The 19317-nt window shown below is 40.5% G+C and overlaps 1 protein-coding gene across 3 annotated transcripts in view; it reads left to right on the top strand.

Moving 5' to 3' along the window:
* The window catches only part of KCNQ4 (potassium voltage-gated channel subfamily Q member 4), a 158814-nt gene that overhangs the window by 123517 nt on the left and 15980 nt on the right, over positions 1–19317 (top strand). For all 3 annotated transcript variants that reach the window (XM_018576755.1, XM_018576754.1, XM_018576753.1), the window contains exons 4-8: positions 734–909; positions 1039–1164; positions 4787–4897; positions 5418–5513; positions 18026–18114. In XM_018576755.1, the coding sequence (XP_018432257.1) occupies positions 734–909; positions 1039–1164; positions 4787–4897; positions 5418–5513; positions 18026–18114 (598 nt within the window). The remainder of the gene's footprint in view (positions 1–733; positions 910–1038; positions 1165–4786; positions 4898–5417; positions 5514–18025; positions 18115–19317) is intronic.

Here is a 19317-nt window from a genome sequence, read left to right as displayed (position 1 = left end):
GTGAAAACATATGTATTAACTAGACATGTGCGATTCGGTTGGTTCCGAAATTCGTTTTGGACGAATTTTGGGAAATTCGGAGATTCGGATGCATCCGAATTCCGAATTAAAGCTAAGCCGAATGCAAACGAATCCGAAATTCCCGATTTCCCGAAATTCGTTATTAAACGAATTTCGTTGCAGCAAAATGACATTAGGAAAAAAAAAAAATACAACAGTTACCTTCTCCAACAGTTGCATATTCAACTGCTACATATTGCAGTCATATATATCAAATGCTTCTATGCTTAAAGTACAGAGGCTATGGTGTAGTGGTTAGAGGTACAGGCTTGCAATTGATTGCCATTGTGAAGTTTGCTGGTTCAAGTCCAGCCAAGGGAGAGTAAAGTTTTTTGTTTTTTTTTCATAAACGAATTTCGGCAAGACTACCGCTAACGAATTTCGTCCGAAACTAATTTAATTTCGGACCCGGAAAACTAAAGTAAACAAATTTTTTTTTTTTTTTCAAAACTAAACTAAACAAATTTTTTTCTGGTGCACATGTCTAGTATCAACAAGACAAGGCTGACAGCATTTTCTAGTCAGCCTTATGCTATGCACAATCTTTTATCCCACACCTGTTTGTATACAATGTCTATTATGTAAGTACTGTACATTCTAATTTATCAATTAGGATGTTCTAGAAAGAAAGAGAGAGATTGCTGTCCATGTATTTTCCTTTTACTTTCTCTAGATTTCATTGTCCTGGTCGCCTCGCTGGCGGTTATTGCAGCTGGGACTCAGGGTAACATCTTTGCCACCTCAGCTCTACGCAGTATGCGATTCCTGCAGATCTTACGGATGGTGCGCATGGACCGGAGGGGAGGCACCTGGAAATTGCTGGGTTCAGTGGTATATGCTCACAGCAAGGTAAACTGTTAACGGTGCAACATACTATACTTATCTAAAGTCAATAGTATAAAACATTTAACAGTAATCATGAGTAACTTTTGACTTGTTCAGAAATATAAATCATGTCATTGTGTTTGCTTCCTGCAGGAGCTGATCACTGCCTGGTATATTGGTTTTCTGGTGCTAATCTTTGCCTCCTTCCTGGTGTACTTGGCAGAGAAAGATGCAAACAAAGAGTTTTCAACCTATGCTGACTCTCTCTGGTGGGGAACGGTACGTTTTTCTGTGATGTGTAACACATAGGGATCTATTTATAACCAATTTGCAGAGCCATTCTTCCTATGAATCTTTCTGTGTGAATAGATGCAAAAACAAATGTTCTTAGATATATTTTCTTTTTAGTTGGAATGTATGTAATACTGCTAGATGGACCTGAGCAGCATAAAAAATAAGTATTTATTTACGATGCTCCTCAGCTCCATCTAGTGGCCATAATGCAGTATTACATTTCGGTCACTAGATGGCGCCAATGTTCCTATGCTGAGCAGCATGCATAATACTTATTTCTAATGTTACTCAGCTCCATCTAGTGGCCATAATGCAGTATTAATTTACATACATATCACCTGGAAAAAAAAAATGAATTTCGCATCAAGCAATTGTTCAGAGAGATTTGCTGGGTGAATGGCTCTGCAAATTAGTTATAAATAGACCCCAAAGTGTATTTTTAACTTGTTATGTTGTAAAGTGTTAGTGATAGCTGTGTTGTTGCTCTTGCCACTTTGATATAAAAAGCAAAATAACATACTTATTTTAGTGGTTCTAATTGATTTTTGTATTTTGGTTAGACTGGTTTTATCTATACTTGTTTATGAAGCTAGTCCTGTTTTATACTTATATATTAGCTTCCATACTGACCTCGCCAGAATCAATTATAGCTTATTCTTTTGCTCATACAGCTACCTTTAGCGCTTTGTTTCTTTTGATCATACTAGGTTCCACCTTTTTTCAGAGCAGCTTGGGGTATAATTATTCACATTTATTCACATTTATTCACATTTATTCTTACTTTATTAATTTAATTAATTTAATTTATTACTAAATTTTATTTTTCCAGAAGCGCAGATTTATTTGTTTACAACATACTTAAATAGTTGATGCATAAGACATTTTGTCATCTTGTCACTCCTGTTGAGTGACTGCCCTGCCATGGCTTTTCTCAGTATCTACAGAACAGGCACTAAAGAATCTATAGGCAATTCTACTAAAGTCTTGCAACATATATTGTTGACTCAATTACTCACATCAATAGTTTTTTTTAACTTTCAAAGTGTTTTATTAATTTTCCAAAGTAAAATAAAACAGTAAAATAGCACATGATGCACAATCAGTATAGCATACAATTGCATTTCAGATTCTTCCACAAAAATCAAAACAGTCTGAGAGGAATATCTGGCATAGGGATCCGCCTATGTCTGCAGCAAACATTTGTTATGATCTCCTCCATATCTATGTAAATAGAAGACTTTCTGTCCAACATCAATGTACTAAACAGCTCACGTGTGCGGGCATAAAGAAAAAAAAAAAACCAGACAAAAAAAAGAAAAAGAAAATAGATGCTAAAGGAAGCAGAACAGTTTAAGAATAAATAGTGTTTTTTAATCAAAAACATTTCTATTTAAATATGAATATCAGAAAATCAAATTATTTTTTCTACCTCTTGTAGGCTAACTAAGGTGATTCATTGTATCATTTAATTACATTCTCTAACAAATTGAGTATCAGATGATTGCACAGATTAAACAGTTTGTGTGCACTCCCCAGAGTATGGACCACAACTCTTGCAGCTCCTGAACTTAAATACAGCGTGTTTCTTCTCAAGCAAGAAATAACTTGCTATTTTAGGCACCTAAGATATGCTGGGACTACCTCTTTGAGTCCTGAGAATGTATAAAAATACTGCGAGCGTAGGATCTGGTGCAGATCAGGCCAAATTATGTTTTCGTGCATCAAAAATTTAGCAAATGAGCACACCACTTTATTAAGCCATGGGAATGCATTCAGGGAATCTAGGGCTGGCTAAAAGCAGTCCTGAACTGTTATTTCAAGATGTTAAACTGACCACTTCTCCTGATCAGTCAGTTCCAGATAAAGTGCAGGCACACAGCTGCTAGCACTAGTCCTAACAATGTCATCACTAGAAGATATTACAAAGAATCTAAGGTCCTACTAACTATTATGTGAAAAATAACTAATATTTTCTTTATGGATAGCCTAAGGCTTAAAGTCTATCTAAACCCAAAAACTAAAAATTTAATATATTGCAGCTCAACAGTCCCTAGATGTAGTGGCTCCATTAGATTTATTTTTATCAGGCATTTTATTTTCACCTGGTAATCCTGCCAGCAACACATTCCTGTCCTAAGGTGACAACGTTCAAAAGTGGAGGAACAGCCTTGTCACCCTAGGCTGCTGCCCTGATTTAGACTGCAAGCACCTCCCCCTTCTCCTATCTAGTAAAAAGTGGTTGTGAAGTAAGCTGATAACATTGTTTGAGATTTCAGTTCAATGGACATTACATGTTCTTGGATCTAGATACACTTTAAAATAATGGTAACCCAATCATTAAAATCTTATATAAGCCTAATGTGACACTAAACTCAGGAGTTAACTCTTAAAATGCATTTAAATACCTGAACTAATAACAAAAATGTATCTTATTTGGTCGAAGCCCCGTCCCCACAGGCCGAAGCTCTCCCCCCAACCCGACCCCAAGCTAGTGTAAAGGAGGAGGGGAGGATACAGGGAGGAGCCCTGTCCCTCACTTGCTCGTCACTGCTGAGGCCTCAGTGGTTATTTTTCTTCTTTTTTTGATTGGACAGCTTGGACCAATGGCACTTTGCCATTGGTCCAAGCCATCCACAGAGCTCTTGCCTCTAACAAAGAGTAGAGGCTGTGACAGCTCTGGCTTCAATAGTTAGGTTACACAAGCGGTGGGGAAGCCCGCTGCTGTGTTACCTAACTACCTGTCAAAAGCCGGATGGAGTGCCAATCTGAATGGAGAAAAAGCTGTCAGCTTCAGACTTAAAGCTGACAGCTTTTTCCCCCATAATTCTAGGTGAGGCTCTGCCTCCCCTGACCACACGTCCCTGACTGACACTGTCCTTCCTTCTGGAGGATGGCTACTTTTGTTCCCCAAGGTCCCTGTGTGTGTTGTAAACTAGACATCGCTCCATCGCTCCATCGCTCCTGTGGTTGACTACAATCTCACATTTAGATGTATTGAGATTGTAGTCCATCACAGGAGTGAGCTGAGCTTCCAGAAGGAAGGGCAGTGTCAGTATGAAGTCACAGATGATTTGAGGATCTACAGCTGAGTGATACACAAATAAGATACATTTTTGTTAATAGTTGAGGCACTTGAATGTATTTTTAAGATTGAACCCCTGAGTTTAGTGTTACTTTGAACATGTTAATATCAAAAGTCACTTTCAATCTGCAATGTAAGTCACAGAAAAGGGACACTACCTCCCCCCTCTCCAACCAGAGGTATCAGAGTCTGGCTTGGTTAGTTATCCACAGGATTTTTATTGGAAAGCCCAAGCATGTACTTCATGTTTATTTCTAAAAATAAAATTTCATATAAAAAAATGATAGAACATCAGTTTATAAATACGTAAACTGTCAAAATAATATACCAAAAAAACTATTATACTTTCTTATTAGCTAAAGCAGGGCTCAAAATTTCAAGTCCTGAGCTACTAGCCAGGCCTTAAGAGTTACTCGCCACCAGTCGCCCCACCTGACCCCTACCGTGCCCCGCCCTTAACTCCGCCAGGTCAGTGGTGTTATCAGTTCACTTTTATGTATTTATGCTGTCTGTGTTTTCCACCAGATCACTCTCACCACTATAGGTTATGGTGATAAAACACCCCGTACCTGGCTGGGCAGAGTCCTCGCTGCTGGGTTTGCTCTTCTTGGCATCTCTTTCTTTGCACTCCCTGCGGTAAGTATTTATGTAAGGGCAATTTTTTTCTAGTTTTGGATAGACCCCTCCTTTTCCAGCCATGAGGTTTTTACTGGCAGACTGTGTTCCTGCTAGGCAGATGCATCCTCTATTTGTTCTGGTGACCATTGTCACTGAGTGGTGGAAAACCCAAAACTTCAGAGTTGGGAAAATCACTCAACTGGGATATCTGTTCCTAGGACAAATCTCTAAGATGGGAATTCCTGTTGTGTTTCCAGGACAGAAGGTAAAGGTAATTCTTCCAAGCAGGACAAAAGCAGCTAAAAATAAACTCCCAAAAATATATTTTCTTCAATGGTACTTGAATGTATTTTTAAGATTTAACCCCTAAGTTTATTGTCACTTTAATGAGCATTTAACCCTTGCAGGGTGGGGAAGGGGCCCACTGCAAAGGCAGATTTTGGCTTATTCCCAGAGTTTACCTCAAATTCAACTCACACAATAAACACAAATGTTAATGGTTCATTATGCTAATTATGAAAACTTTCTTTTCTTACAGGGGATTTTGGGTTCAGGGTTTGCTCTAAAAGTTCAAGAACAGCATAGACAGAAACATTTCGAGAAGCGTCGGACCCCAGCAGCTAATCTTATACAGGTAGGGTTGGCTTTGACTTAACTGCCGCAGTTCCCCAGGGTTCCCTGTTTGAGATCACTTTGTGCATTTATACATGTGTCTACTCACTCTCATTATTTCTTAACCTGTTCAACATCAGTGTTCTCTTGCATATAACAAACGAAGAACTGCACAAGGGTTTATTGGGGTACTAAATAGTTCCAAACCTGACTACCTTACGGGAACATGCTTGCTGACCTATTATTTGATGTTATCTCTGGATGTCTTCAAATAAAAGAGTTAATGTAAACACTGGGAAAGGAGTTCTGTGCACTAGGATGTAGCGCTTCATTACAAAATGAAATGTTGTCAGCCAGTTCCTTACAGAAGAGAGCTGATAAAGTTTCCTAGTGCTTGTGTCTGGAACACAGACAAAAGAAAACAATGACTACAAGACAGACAAATATTCTTTCAAACAGCTTGCAATTTCTATGCAGCAGAAAGAAATGGATTTCAAGACTGATCCAGGCTGAAAAGAAGCAAGATATATTTTTGTAATTTATTTTTTTAACCAGTTACATAGTTAGTCAGGTTGAAAAAGACAGAGGTCCATTGATTTCAACCTATAGTAAATAAAAAGACATTGTCACGAGTAATAACCGTTTACATTCAAGTGAAAACTTGTTTTTTTCCTTTTGGATGGGTTTGGAAATGGTTAGAACAGGGGTAGGCAACGTTGGCACTCTAGCTGTGCTAAAACTACAAATACCACCATGCCTTTGCCTATGGCAGTCAGAGTTTTTGAAATGCTTCATGGAACTTGTAGTTTCACAACAGCTGGAGTGCTGACGTTGCCTAACTCTGGGTTAGAACCTTGCCAAATGGCTAGAACCTGTTGGTTCATTACTCTTTTGTCCTGGTCACCATTGTCACTGAGAGAAAAAGTGATTGAAAATCCAGAATGTTATAATTGTTATCAGAACAGGAGGTGAGGGAAAATAATCCAATGGGGACGTCTGTTACAGTGACAATTGGATTTCTCCTCACTTTTGACAGTTTTCCTCATACATTCTGTGGTGTCTCAGGAAAACAAAGTAAAGGCTAAACCACGTCCAATCTTTAAAAAAAAAAAGTTTTTGCAGAAATACCCTATTTTTTATTTTTATTTTTTTACCTGGAGCGTTAGTCACTGAACGGTTTCCTAAGGAGTCTGTTTATCAATGTTTCACCCTACTTTTCACATAGCACTCAATTGGAAAATATGTTAAATTTATTGATCATTCTCATGATGAAAGTCTATAGGGTTGGTTTACCAAAAGGAAACTTACAAGAAGCTGTTCAAAGTGAATGTTCACTGAGTTTATATGGTAAAGCTGTGTTTACCGTGAATAGCCAATCATGTGCAAGAGAAAATTTAAGAAATGGCATTATCATGCACATGACTGGATATTAACCAAGCTACATTCACTTTGCTAAGAGCACATTCTCCATTCATGAGGCAATGCTGTTCAGGAGGGGGTTAATCAGGGGTCGTGCAGGACGCTGGATCGCACTGTCAGCAGCTCTTTCTGCATCCCACCCAGCTCACTGACGTCACTGGTTGCCAGGATCTTAACACCTGATGTTGCCAGGAGCAGGACACAAGCCAGAGCACCAGACAGAGTGTTATAGGTTGCTAAGAGCTCTGACTCCCCACAATGCGATGCCGCCTGAGACAAATGTCTCAGGTTGACTTATTATGGAGATGGCCCTGCCTATGAGTCAACATATTAAAGTATAATTAACCGTTCACATTTTTGGGGGGAATATATGCTAGCAAGGAGTAGATAATATATGCAAAAACATTTTTAAAAATGTAAAAAGTTACAGAATAGGTTAAAACTGTGTCTCTGACGCTCGCTCCCATCCGAAGTTCTGAACATTCTCAGGCGGCCGTGAAGGATCATGGGGCACAGTAAAGATCGTCGGCCGGAGAAGAGGAGAGACACAGGGTAAGTCAATGCAGGCAGCCCAGCAGCGTACACCCGCACAGACTCCACGGGACACAGAAGACACAGCAGTCAGCGCTGGACCGGAGACCGGCACCAGCACTGGAGGGCCTCCTGAAAACTACTGGAAAGAAGGAGATGATCGGATCAAGTGGCATCATTTAAGGTAAGTCCCTAAAGCAGCATGGGGGAGGGGGGGGGGGGATGTGACTTTAATGTCACTTTAAGCACAACACAATCCCTGTTTGATTAATATCATTCCTCAACAGCTGTTAACCCAGCAAGATTTAATAAGACAAAGACTAACACAGATTGTTCTGATGGATGATTCAAAAAATCTCTATATTTAATACAGTAACAGAAATAAGGAAGATTTAAAAATGTGAAAGCCATCACAGGTATTACCATAGGCCCTTGGTGCCTACCGACGGGTCGAGGGCCACTTGCGGCCCTTTGGCATTTATTGTGTATCCCTTGGGGCCGTTGAAAACAGTAGTCTGTGTTTTGGTGCTTACCTAAGCCGATGAAGGAAAATATTATTTAGACTGGGTTAAATATTTTGGTTTATTTATTCGGTATTGTCTAATTCTATGCTGTCCATCAGTTTCTCTTTTTATTTTATCTTTAGATCCTTAATAATATAGAGAAATATCGAATATGGCACAAGTGAATTTTAAGGGTTACAACTGTGGAAACACTGATTTGTAAGAAGGCTGTAATAGAAGCGATCTTTATCAGTCTCATAACATGTCTCCAGTCCATAACATGTTATGACTATATAACTGTTCTTGGTCCTGAGTGGAAATCATGGACCATTATTAGTTAGTCAGGGCTGCAAAAGTCTGCCCAAATGTATATTCTGCCTTGCACAACAGAGAACGATTTGTAGTATAATAATTATGTGATATATGTATTTGATATTTGTTCAGAGTATCTTTAAAAAAATAACATTGTCAGTTGTTTACCAACAATACCAATTGTTATGATAACAACTAGTCTGCAATACTGTTTCATTGTTGTAACTGCTCTAATCTTATGAAAGATCAACTCCTTTTGGTTAGTGTAGGCGTCTGCATTTTGCACACCTTCATTGCTCTAGGCAAACAAATAAGTCTATCTGTTCCATTTGGATCCAATTTGGTATTGCTAGTATTACAGGTTTTGCTGTAGGAATAAAGTGCATCAATAAAGTCATGTTTATGTTAGATAGAATAGGAAGCTTGCTTTTATATTGCTGTTGTATGAATACCAATTATGTGTTTGCTTACAGTAAAGTAAGTGTGTTTTTTTCTGCATACTGTGTTCAGTATGCAGAGCTCTTGTCCTTGTGAGAGAATTTTCTTCTCACTGCCATAATATTTAGGGGAGAGTACAGTGTTGCTATGGAAGGTATTTATTTTCCCATCAAAATAAAAAGGCCCAGGTCTTCCCCCTCCCCAACCCTGGCAGTTGCTGGTTTATAAATGTTAAGTTCTTTGTGTATGGGGGGTGTTAATACTTTGAGGTGGGGGGAGCTCTTTGGAAGCTGGAAACTATCAAACCCACTGGGGGAATAGAAGGATCTTGGTATGACAGTAACATAAAGCAGATTGCTTTCTCACCTATTAGTGGAAAATGGTGTGATCCTCAATAAATATTATGTAAAATGCCATCAAAAGACAGTAGATATGTGGTGCGCAGTTATATTCTGTGCTGCTTCTTCTTTATTAGAGGTGTTTTATGTCACAGCAAACAGATCCACTTTTCTTAGTTTGCAACACTCCCTTAGTGCTATGCTTATCAAATAGGGCACTGCAAACAGCAATAATAGCATACAGAGTATGCTAGCTTATAGTAACCAGTCAGATTTCAGCTAACATTAGACCTAAGGAAGAACTTTGCACATTGCTCTTACCTCATACCTGCACAAGATGGTGAATGGATACTTACTTACCTAAAAGTGCTGGAAATTAGATATAAAATTATATAGTGTCAAATATAGAATCAACTTCTCTTAGATTTGAACCTTAAACTATTACATTCTACATCCCACAAGAATTTCGCCCCATAGATCATCCCAAAAGAAAAAATAGGGCACTGAGAACCCCCCACCCCCACCTTCCCAAGGTGGACTATCTTCCACCACAATGCAGTTCCTGAGTGTAATTCCAGTATACTTAGAAGAGAACTATGGGGTAAGTGTTTTTCCCCATAGGACATATACTAGCCTCCTCCCGTGACCCAAAGCTCAGTATATAGCGGGGGGAATGCCTGCGGGCAAAGGTAACTGACAGTCACCGCTCACTGCAGGGAGACAATTGGGAAGTGAGTGGATCAGCGGCATGTTTCTGCTCACTTTCCGATTAATAGAGCCGACCTGTGACAACTTCTTTGTCACAGATCGGCTCTAACTATGAGGATGAGTGGAAATCACTCACCTCATAGTTCTCCGTTAATAAACAGAATCACAGAAGTGGTTGCTGATCTACATAGATCTAACCTAACATAACCTTTCGGATATGGTCACACACCTAAAGGATATTTTTTAAATTTATGTAATCCCCTGTATTTTATATAAAATCATGGATATAACATGGCAAAGTATGCCAAAATATGTAAATATGTAAAATACATACTGTTCCATACACAAAGTTGTATATAAAAATGTAGTAATAACATTGAATATTGGGACGGAGGGCCCTGTTTATATGAATTTACTGTCAAGAGTGGTTAGAGTGGGAACAAGAGGTAAGCGAAGTATGTAAGCTGTATATGAAATGGCAGTGATGGATCAGTCAGTGAGAAAAACCTTGCACAAATTTTATGTATGTCCAAAGAGGTATTTTCAGAGGAGGGAAGAGAAGTTCCAGATGCAGGAGAGTGATACAATGACTAGAGTGCAGGATAGGAGAAGGTCATGTAAAGAGTGGAGGTTGCATTTTTATGGTTTCTAGAAGTTAGGAAAGAAATGTAACTATGGAGGAACCAAACTACAGTAATACCTTGGTTTACGAGCATAATTCGTTCCGGCAGCATGCTTGTAATCCAAAGCGCTTGTATATCAAAGCGAATTTCCCCATAGGAAATAATGGAAATTCAGATGATTCGTTCCACAACCCAAAAATATTCATATAAAATGATTACAATACTGTACTGTAATATAATACTGTACAAAATATAAAGAAAAATAAACCAATTACAGGTACCTTTGTGGCCGGTGTGAGAGGGACAAGAGAGGAGGATTATTGTGTAGGACAACTTTCACTATCACTAACGGAATCACTGTTATCTCTTGACTCAATGGAATCTTTTTCATTTCGTGAAACCTTAACAAGGAATCTATCCAATGTGACATGCATTGTCGTTAAACAGACTCATCGCTCGCACTGCTACAGCCTTATTCTGGTGGCGCGTTTCTACAAAATTTTGCTCTTATTGCAAGACATTTGCTTGTATATCAAGGCAACATTTTTCATAACTGTTTGCTTGTCTTGCAAAACGCTCTCAAACCAATTTACTTGTAAACCAAGGTATTACTGTATAGAGAGCTTTGGTAAACTCACTGTTTGCATGTGTTTGTACCTTTTTGCTGCTGTGGGTCTGCTGGCACCTGTGGTTCCACAAGAATATGCTCTTCTCTTGCTGCACTGTGTTAGCAGCTAGGGGTGTTGCCTGCTTCACCTGAGGGTTAATATACCTTCCTCTTTGCTACTACCTGTCCTGCCTCTTAGCCCGTTTCCTATTTAAATGCTGTGCAGACCTGCTTCTAGTTGCTTGAGCAACACTTGTTCTGGAGCCCCTTCTGTTCTTTTATTCCTGACCTGACTTCCTGTGCACTGATCTCTCATGTACTGACTTGGCTAGTTCTCCTGATTTTTGATTATCTGCTGCCTGCCCTCACCTTTGGCTCGTTATCCGGATCTCCTTTTGCACAATTCATCCCTGCCTTCCCTGTGTTGTGTCTTTGGGTACTCTCCATGCCAGCAGGGTAAACCTGGGGGTCATGACCTGGGGTCAGCACGCAGCTAAATCCAAACTTCCGCGAGGGGGTCCCTGGCGGAACACACCCGGGCCTTTAGATTTCACGCCCTGGGGATCACATGCCACCTGTTCGCCTGTGGGCTCACATCCCTAGTACCATAACAGTAACTAACAGGCAATCTTCTTAGTGAGTTGTGGGACTCACAAAGAGGAGTGGAATTTGAGGAACAAGAAGAGAGAGATGAGTTGAGGACGGACAGGAGTGGCACCATTCTTTTTGCTGGCAGGCAGTAATTGATTTAGGATGTGATGTTGGTGTGCATGAGTAGGTTCCAGTGTCATGTGTAAAGAAGAGACAGATGTAGGATATATTTTTTCAAGCTGGAGATAACAGGAAGTACTTAGTGAAAGATTGTGAGGTTTAAATTAGAGAGTATGATCAAAGGTAACCATTAAGCAACAAACTTATGGAGTTAGGATTGTTTGGTTTTGTCAGCAGTGATTGTTATTACAGGTATGGGTGTAGTGAAGTGACAAAAGATAGACAGTCAGGAACATGAGACAATGAGGAAGTGAGGTTGGGAACTGAAAGATAGATTAATTGAGCACAGAATTGATATTTAAAGCCAAGTGAGCTGATCGGTTGGAGAAGACTATAGTTTAAAAGGGGAAAGGTCCAAGAACAGAAACTTGTGGTGCACCAACAGACCGGGACCTAAGAAAGGAGGTAGTGTGAGAGTAAGGTGCATTTAGGGTCCTTCTGAAGATGTGCAATGAGATCCAAGAGAGCACAAGACTTTGATATCCAAAAAAGAGAAGGCTTGGAGCAGTAAAGAGTGGTTAGCAGCGTCAAAGGCTAAGGAGAGTGCCAAAAGCTAAGGTTTAAGAGAATCTTAATTTGCTGAGCAGCTTGAAGTGTATGATTATTTGCATAGTCTATACACAATGCAGCACTTTTACTCCATATACAGTATCTTTAATATCGCTAATAAAGAGCACTAGCACATACCTTTTTTCCTAAGGTGGAAGGAATAATTATAACACTTTTTGAGAAACTGTGTCTACGTACAATACATTGACCTGTGATTAAGTAGCATGCTTTATACTAACTTGCAGTCCCGACCTTACCAGATTTATAACACAGAGCATAGGGAAATCTCCTGGTTTTATTTTAAAACCAGGAAGGGATTGTCTGTGTAAGGATTTACACTGTACAAAGGACAGGAGGAATCCCTTTATTCATGGGTGTGACGAACTAGGAGCGCAGAGAGAATACACAGAGGCAAATCACACGGAACCCGGCGTGCGGGGTGTTTATTGGGGAAGTCATGTATACAAAGCAAGGTACAAAGGCCGGGGTTAGGTCCTGGGGGGTTGCAGGCCACGAGGAGGGTCCACCCAGAAGGTAGGCAACGGGCCAAGGAAGGAGTAGGTCCACAGTCACAATGAAAGCGACAAAACTGGCGCCCCCGGTTTGCAAGACGGTCCGGCTGTGAAGGTGATTTATACTTTTACCTCACAGTCACAATGCTAGTAGTCCCGGGGTCAGAGGTGCAGCAAGGGGTAATCCAATAGGTAACAAGGCACCGTGTGAGTACATCCAATACGGGTAGAACAACAGATCCCAGCAGACCTCACCGCAGCAGTGGAGGAGAACAGGCAGGGTTAAGTCCGTATCCTTTTGAATCCTCAGACAGAGACCGGCCTCAGCGCAGCCTCTAGTTCACCAGTCAGCGAGGAAGAGACCATGCAGCCTTCCCACCAACACTTACAAAGGTCCCGGGAGGAGCCGGCCTGAGAGGGGAGGGAAGGGGAGGAGCCGGCCTGAGAGGGGAGGGAAGGGGGAGTACACAGGCTGTTGCTGAGCAACTAACCCCCTCCCCTCATGTGTCCTTTGTTCTGGAGAGGTTACAATGGAGGGAAACAGCAGACATGTCCTGGCTTGTCTCGCTGCCCCTTTCTCCACAATGGGTCTTCTAGAGAATTACCTTAAGCTGGTTCTGTCTCAAACACATTAAGGTTAGGTGATGAAAGAGAGGAGACATTTGAATACTCATTTTAAAATAAATAAATAAGTAATTATTTTTAAAAGAGGTACTGAACTCTGGAAGCTGTGGCCAAAAAGGAAGCCAGAGGGCAAAATACTAGTCACCAGTATTGACATTGCCTTCTTGCAGCTGATCTTTCTCTTTCAGCAAGGAGTACAGGGAGCACCACAGTAATGACATTGCCAAATCTCACTCCACATCTCTTGAGACAAGCAGTCCTCTAGAGACAGCAGTGCCTTTCATCTCACACTGTATACAGCTATCAGACTGTAGGTACAGGAGTACTTTGTAGAGATGCACCAACATTTCGTGTTTCAAAATATTTTGGCTGAAATTGGTACTTTGGGCAAAATGCCGTTAGTACCATAATGGCTGAAAATGCTGCTGAAAATTCAGTGCATCCCTAGCTTCTCTTCTCCCCGCTGGATGCCGGTCTGTGTCCCCTCTGATGCCCGCTACTCTCCCCACCTGTGTAGGCAGAGGCAGCGGGGATCCAAGGGGACATAGAGGATCCAGCTGCCAGCACCCAGCGGGGAGGAGAGCAGCTTTCAGGAGGCCGAGCGGGGCACCCCACTTGGCCTCCTGTGCAGGCAGAGAAGTCAGAATGGAGAGCGGGTTACAAGCATGCAGTGAAATAACTGAGGACATAGTATGCTTACTGTTTCCCCAGTTATGAATGAACAGGGAGTGCTCTACATCACTTCCTGTTCATTCACGATTGTGGACATAATAACTAATACTATCGCCACAGTTTATGAATGGACAGGAGCAGTTCAGAATAGAGGCTTCCTGTTCATTTCTAACAGGGGATGCAGAAAAAGTGATTTAGGGCTCAATCTCTTTTTCATTTTTTAAAAGGGAAATATCAGGGGTAGTCCTGCCGAGAGTAAAGTAAAAAAAAAATTATAATAATAATAAAAATAATTGAAAAATAATTTTAAGGAGGTTGTGAAAAAGGCATTTTCAGTGTTAGTTTCAGCCTGACAACATTTTTATTTTCGGTTAGGCCCTTTTAAACCTGGAAGTGCATTGTTTTTTTAGGAGGTATTCAAGGTCTGTCAGGCTGGCCATAAACTCTTCAAAATCTATTAATTCCCCAATCTACACTAAACAATGTGAGTGGATGAATACCCACTGCCGGCTATTGTTTTTAGTTGCTGAATACCCAAACAATGTGCGCATCTGATTGGATGCAGGCGCTGTTCTGCCAATATTTTTGGAACTGCTACTTTTGTCGACCAGAGGATGGTGTCCACAGGTCTTCCCATGGCTCAGAATTGGGCTGTTTCAACCAAAATCTGATGAAATGTGAGCAGTATAAGGCCAGGTTTAGTCTACCAACTAACTAAACACAATGCATCCCAAATGTGGCTGATAACTTAGCTTCACTACTGTTGATCAGTTGGGCAGAGTCATTGTAGTGGCAGAGCAGTGGCAGTGGCTCATACACAAACCTCTACAATCTGCAAATCTCTACATCAAATAAAATACCTGAAATAGGAGGGCACAAGCACGTAAGAAGATGAAAGTCACATAAAAATGACTCATAGATTGCAATATTAACCTACAACATGTGCTCACTAAAACTAAAAATTATTTTCAATTCAACAAACTGTTTCCAGTGTTTCCTAGACTACTAATAGACTAGTAAATTTGTAGTCAAACAATGTTTACAACTTCACTTACCAAAAGCCCTCATTCACACCTACAAAGTAGGTGTGATTAGGGATTCCTGCGTCAGGAACTTGTGAATTCATGCAGCAGGAATCCCAGATCTGCTGGTTACAAGCAGCAGCTCTCTCCTGTTCAAGTTAATGACTAAACCTACATTTTGGCCTCATTCACACTACTAATAGCTGGCCCGTACAGATCCGTGCTGCGTGCACGGCCGTATCGGGCCGCTCCCGGGAAGGACAGGTGCTGTGTGTGATTGCACGCAACAGCCTGTTCCCTATGGGAGTATGCGGCCGTACGCTCACCCGAACTGCATGTCTGTGTGGGTGTCCCTGCTCGGACGCAGACAGGATCCATCCTGTCTGCTTACGAGTATGGACACCTGCACCCGCATTGACGTGCAGTTCGGGTGAGTTTACGGCGGCGTACTCCCATAGAGAAGAACAGGCTGCTACGTGCAATCACACCCAGCACCTGTCCTTCCCGGGAGCAGCCCGATTTGGCTGTGCACGCAGCACATACGCCGCCGTAAACTCAACCGAACTGCACGTCCATGCGGGTGTCCGTACTCGTAAACAGACAGGATGGATCCAGGTATACCCGCACAGACATGCAGTGCGGGTGAGCGCACGACCGCAAACTCCTATAGAGAAGAACAGGCTGATGCGTGCAATCACACGCAGCACCTGTCCATTCCAGGAGCGGACCGATACGGTCGCGCATGCAGCACGGATCTGTACGGGCCGGCTGTTAGTCGGGTGAACGATGCCTTTTGGTGTGAATGAGGGCTAACTTTTTATAAACTGCAAGAATGATATCAGAGTCACAAAATTCAAAGTGGTTCATTCTTACAACATTCCCTTACTAGTTTGTTATTCTTTTTTTTTTCTGGAAACCACACTGAAAGGAAAGCCTATAAACATAACAAAAATACATCCAAAATAAATTATATTAACTACAAATTTCACAAACAGTATAGTAACCTTGCTCTTTGGGAATGAGCTCAGGATATTTCAAAAATGGAATTAAAGGCTACTAAAATAAGTATATGCCACCGTGGGAAGCAGATATATTTCAGGCCCAAATACGAGTTCCAAGAGCCTGTGGTTCACTAAACTTCCACATAGCTTTTACGAGAATGTATTTATTTGTGTTACTGATTTTGCATATTATACACTGACATGCCTCCTCAGAATCAAATAAAGCTGAGAGAATAGAAATATGGACTGCAGGCTCTGGTTCTGTGCCAGGATTTCCAACCTGTTTTTTTTTTTTATTGACATTAAAGCCAAAGAAAAACTGGAGGAAAAAGCTGGAGTTACACATTTTTTACAGACACACCATCTGCTCAAATAATTTGTCAATTAATTTATTAATAATTATAATAATCATAATATTTTCACATCTTACAATAGTATTGGCATTTATAAGACTGTAGTAATATACAGCTATATCAGTTACATTTAGTAAAGTTATTTCTACTTATATCTCTGAGTAACCTGAAGAGCTTTAAAATTACTAAGCAGTTTCAAACCATTATTAACAATACCTTTTGCTGCCAGAGCCTTTTTTTTTTTTGTACACTATAGGTGATGCTTTAAAAGCTTTTACAGGTTATTATTTTAGCGTTAACCATGAATAATGGCCCTATAATTATTGCTTTCTGTCTGGCGTGCCCGGCGATACCTAACATGTGTGGCGCAATCATTGTTTATGTACATAGGCATGTGCGTGTACGTGGGGACGGGTTGCTTTAAAAACATTATTTGGTGTTTTATCTTTTTTTATTGAACGTTATTTTTAAAAAACAAAACTTTTTAATAGACCCCTAATGTCATCTTTGCACTTCAGTGAAGCTAACCAAGCACAGATCGAGCTTGATCACCGATATGTAAGAAAAAAAAAATACCCACAATGTAGAGCTCTTTCTATTTGCTGCCTCTTCACATGTTCACATACTGTTCTAACGCTAGCCACTTTATCCGAAACCCACAATCTTATGCTTACCTGTAGGGCATTTTAAAATGTTTACATTGGTACATGTCCCCATGTCCTTTGTTTGACAATCCCTTGCCTATTAGCTTTAAAAATGTCCAGAATTATGAAATTTCCCCTAGCAAAGTGGCCACGTGAGTACATACCAGGGAAGAAAGTGGTCTGTAGATCTGTGAGTCAGATGCCAATAGAAGACAGTTCCTATGAATTCAAAGAATCACAAATCAGATTATCCCACAGGTTTTTGAAATGTCTATTGACAAATAACGAGAGATTTAGAGACATGAAGTTTAAAGACATTTATTTATACAACAAATAATTTGCAGGTATTGGCTAATCTTAAAGTTTTGTAGCTACCACTCCAATCTCGCTCCCGTGATGGACTGCAATCTCAATACAAATTACTAAGCTAAGCACAAGAGTGTAGTCCATCATTGGCATGGGCTAATATACAACACACATGGGGACCATGGGGAACAAAAGTAGCCATCCTCCAGAAAGAAGGACAGTGTCAGCACCAATTCAGAGATGATTTGAAGATCTACAGCTGAGTGATACACAAATAAGATACATTTGTGTTAATAAGGTACTTGAATGCATTTTTATCTCCTGAGTTTAGTGTCACTTTAAGTAGTGATGAATGCATCAACTATGCGCCAGGATTACTATACTGGCCCATGGCTTTGGTATGTACTCATGTTGAGCTTGTGCCCACTGTACCATTTCTCTTTAGCTGACTTCTCGTGCATTTGAAATGGCACCTAAGTTTGCATAGCTGCCACCTTATTTGTTTTCAACTAATGTTGTTAAATTTGAAGTATAACTAATACTTGCATTATATAACACAATAGTATAGTACCTGACAGAACGTGTTTTCTCTATTTTTAAGGCTGCCTGGCGTCTCTATTCTACAGATGTGAGTCATTCCTACCTCACAGCCACATGGTATTACTATGACAGTATCCTGCCTTCATTCAGGTGAGCGCTGCCACTAAGGTGGGCCTGTTTTGTGGTGTGTACTTAGCTAAGTCAGTACAATAGGAGGACTCCTACAACAACATAACAACATCAGAACATTTGTGTAACACTCTTTACATGTCTTTAATGAAAAGGATGTTTCCCAGGAAGATAATCCCACCCTTCCTCTTCCATAATTTAGCACTGAAGGGACATCCCTAAACTGTTTACAGGAGAATGTAAACACTATAGAGATTTAGGATACTTATGAAAACAACTGCTTCCAGTAAGGAAACAAATACAAATGCCACAAGGTAAAGCTGATGTCACAGACATTTCAGTAAACTGGCATTATTTATGTATCCTGAGCCAGCACTGAGCTACTAAGACAATAATATGTTGGTATGTTGAATTCCATTACTAGATAATGGTCTGTTTCTGCAAATTATTGAATCTTTGGTTTCAACATCAGGTTAGCCATACTCAGATACCTCCCTTAGGGCCTCTGTCAACAGGCTTTGGACTTGTGATGATGGCATTTGATATCAGTTTGACACTCTTCTGAGATTGTTAGGAAATCACTAAAGGGTAAATTTGACCTGCAGTTGACTTATTTCTGGTCTGCATTTGACCTGCTTCAAGCAGTTTTTGAATACCATTAAGATTTGTATTGGAAAACCAAAATTACAAAACCCATTTGAAGCAAACAAAAGCACGTTGACTCAGGCCCTTACAATGTTGCATTGATCAGTTTGCCGTTTCTTGGTGTTATTTTGTAATATTTCAAGAAGAAAATGATGAAAAAGAGGCTTGGTAGAAGGCTACCATAGTTCCTGGTAGCTACATATTTCCTTGTATAATATCACAATAGGAAGGTTAGAAAGGTCCCCTCCATTTAAGAGTTAAAGAGAAACCATCACTTTGCCCATTTGGTGTCTCTAAAAAGACCCCCTCACCCCTAATACACTGATACTTCTCCAGAAATCTCGAATCACACCTTCCTCTGCCTCATCCTTTGCAAAAAATACCCGGTGCTTCCCAGTATGGGAAAGCATGTTATCTCCTCACATGTGACAGTGTTTGAATCTAGCAGCCAATTACTAGGCCTGAGCACTGTTAAATGGTGATAGGGATGATGTCACTACTCTTTTTAGGCTTTGACACCAGCCAACACCAGATCTTTTGGTGCCAGCTAAGACAGAGGAAGGAGGTGGGGGAAGCCTG

The sequence above is a fragment of the Nanorana parkeri genome, unplaced genomic scaffold, assembly GCF_000935625.1.
Source record: "Nanorana parkeri isolate BGI_ZX_2015 unplaced genomic scaffold, ASM93562v1 scaffold76, whole genome shotgun sequence".
Classification (NCBI taxonomy): Eukaryota; Metazoa; Chordata; class Amphibia; order Anura; family Dicroglossidae; genus Nanorana; species Nanorana parkeri.
This window is presented reverse-complemented; position numbering and strand designations above follow the sequence as displayed.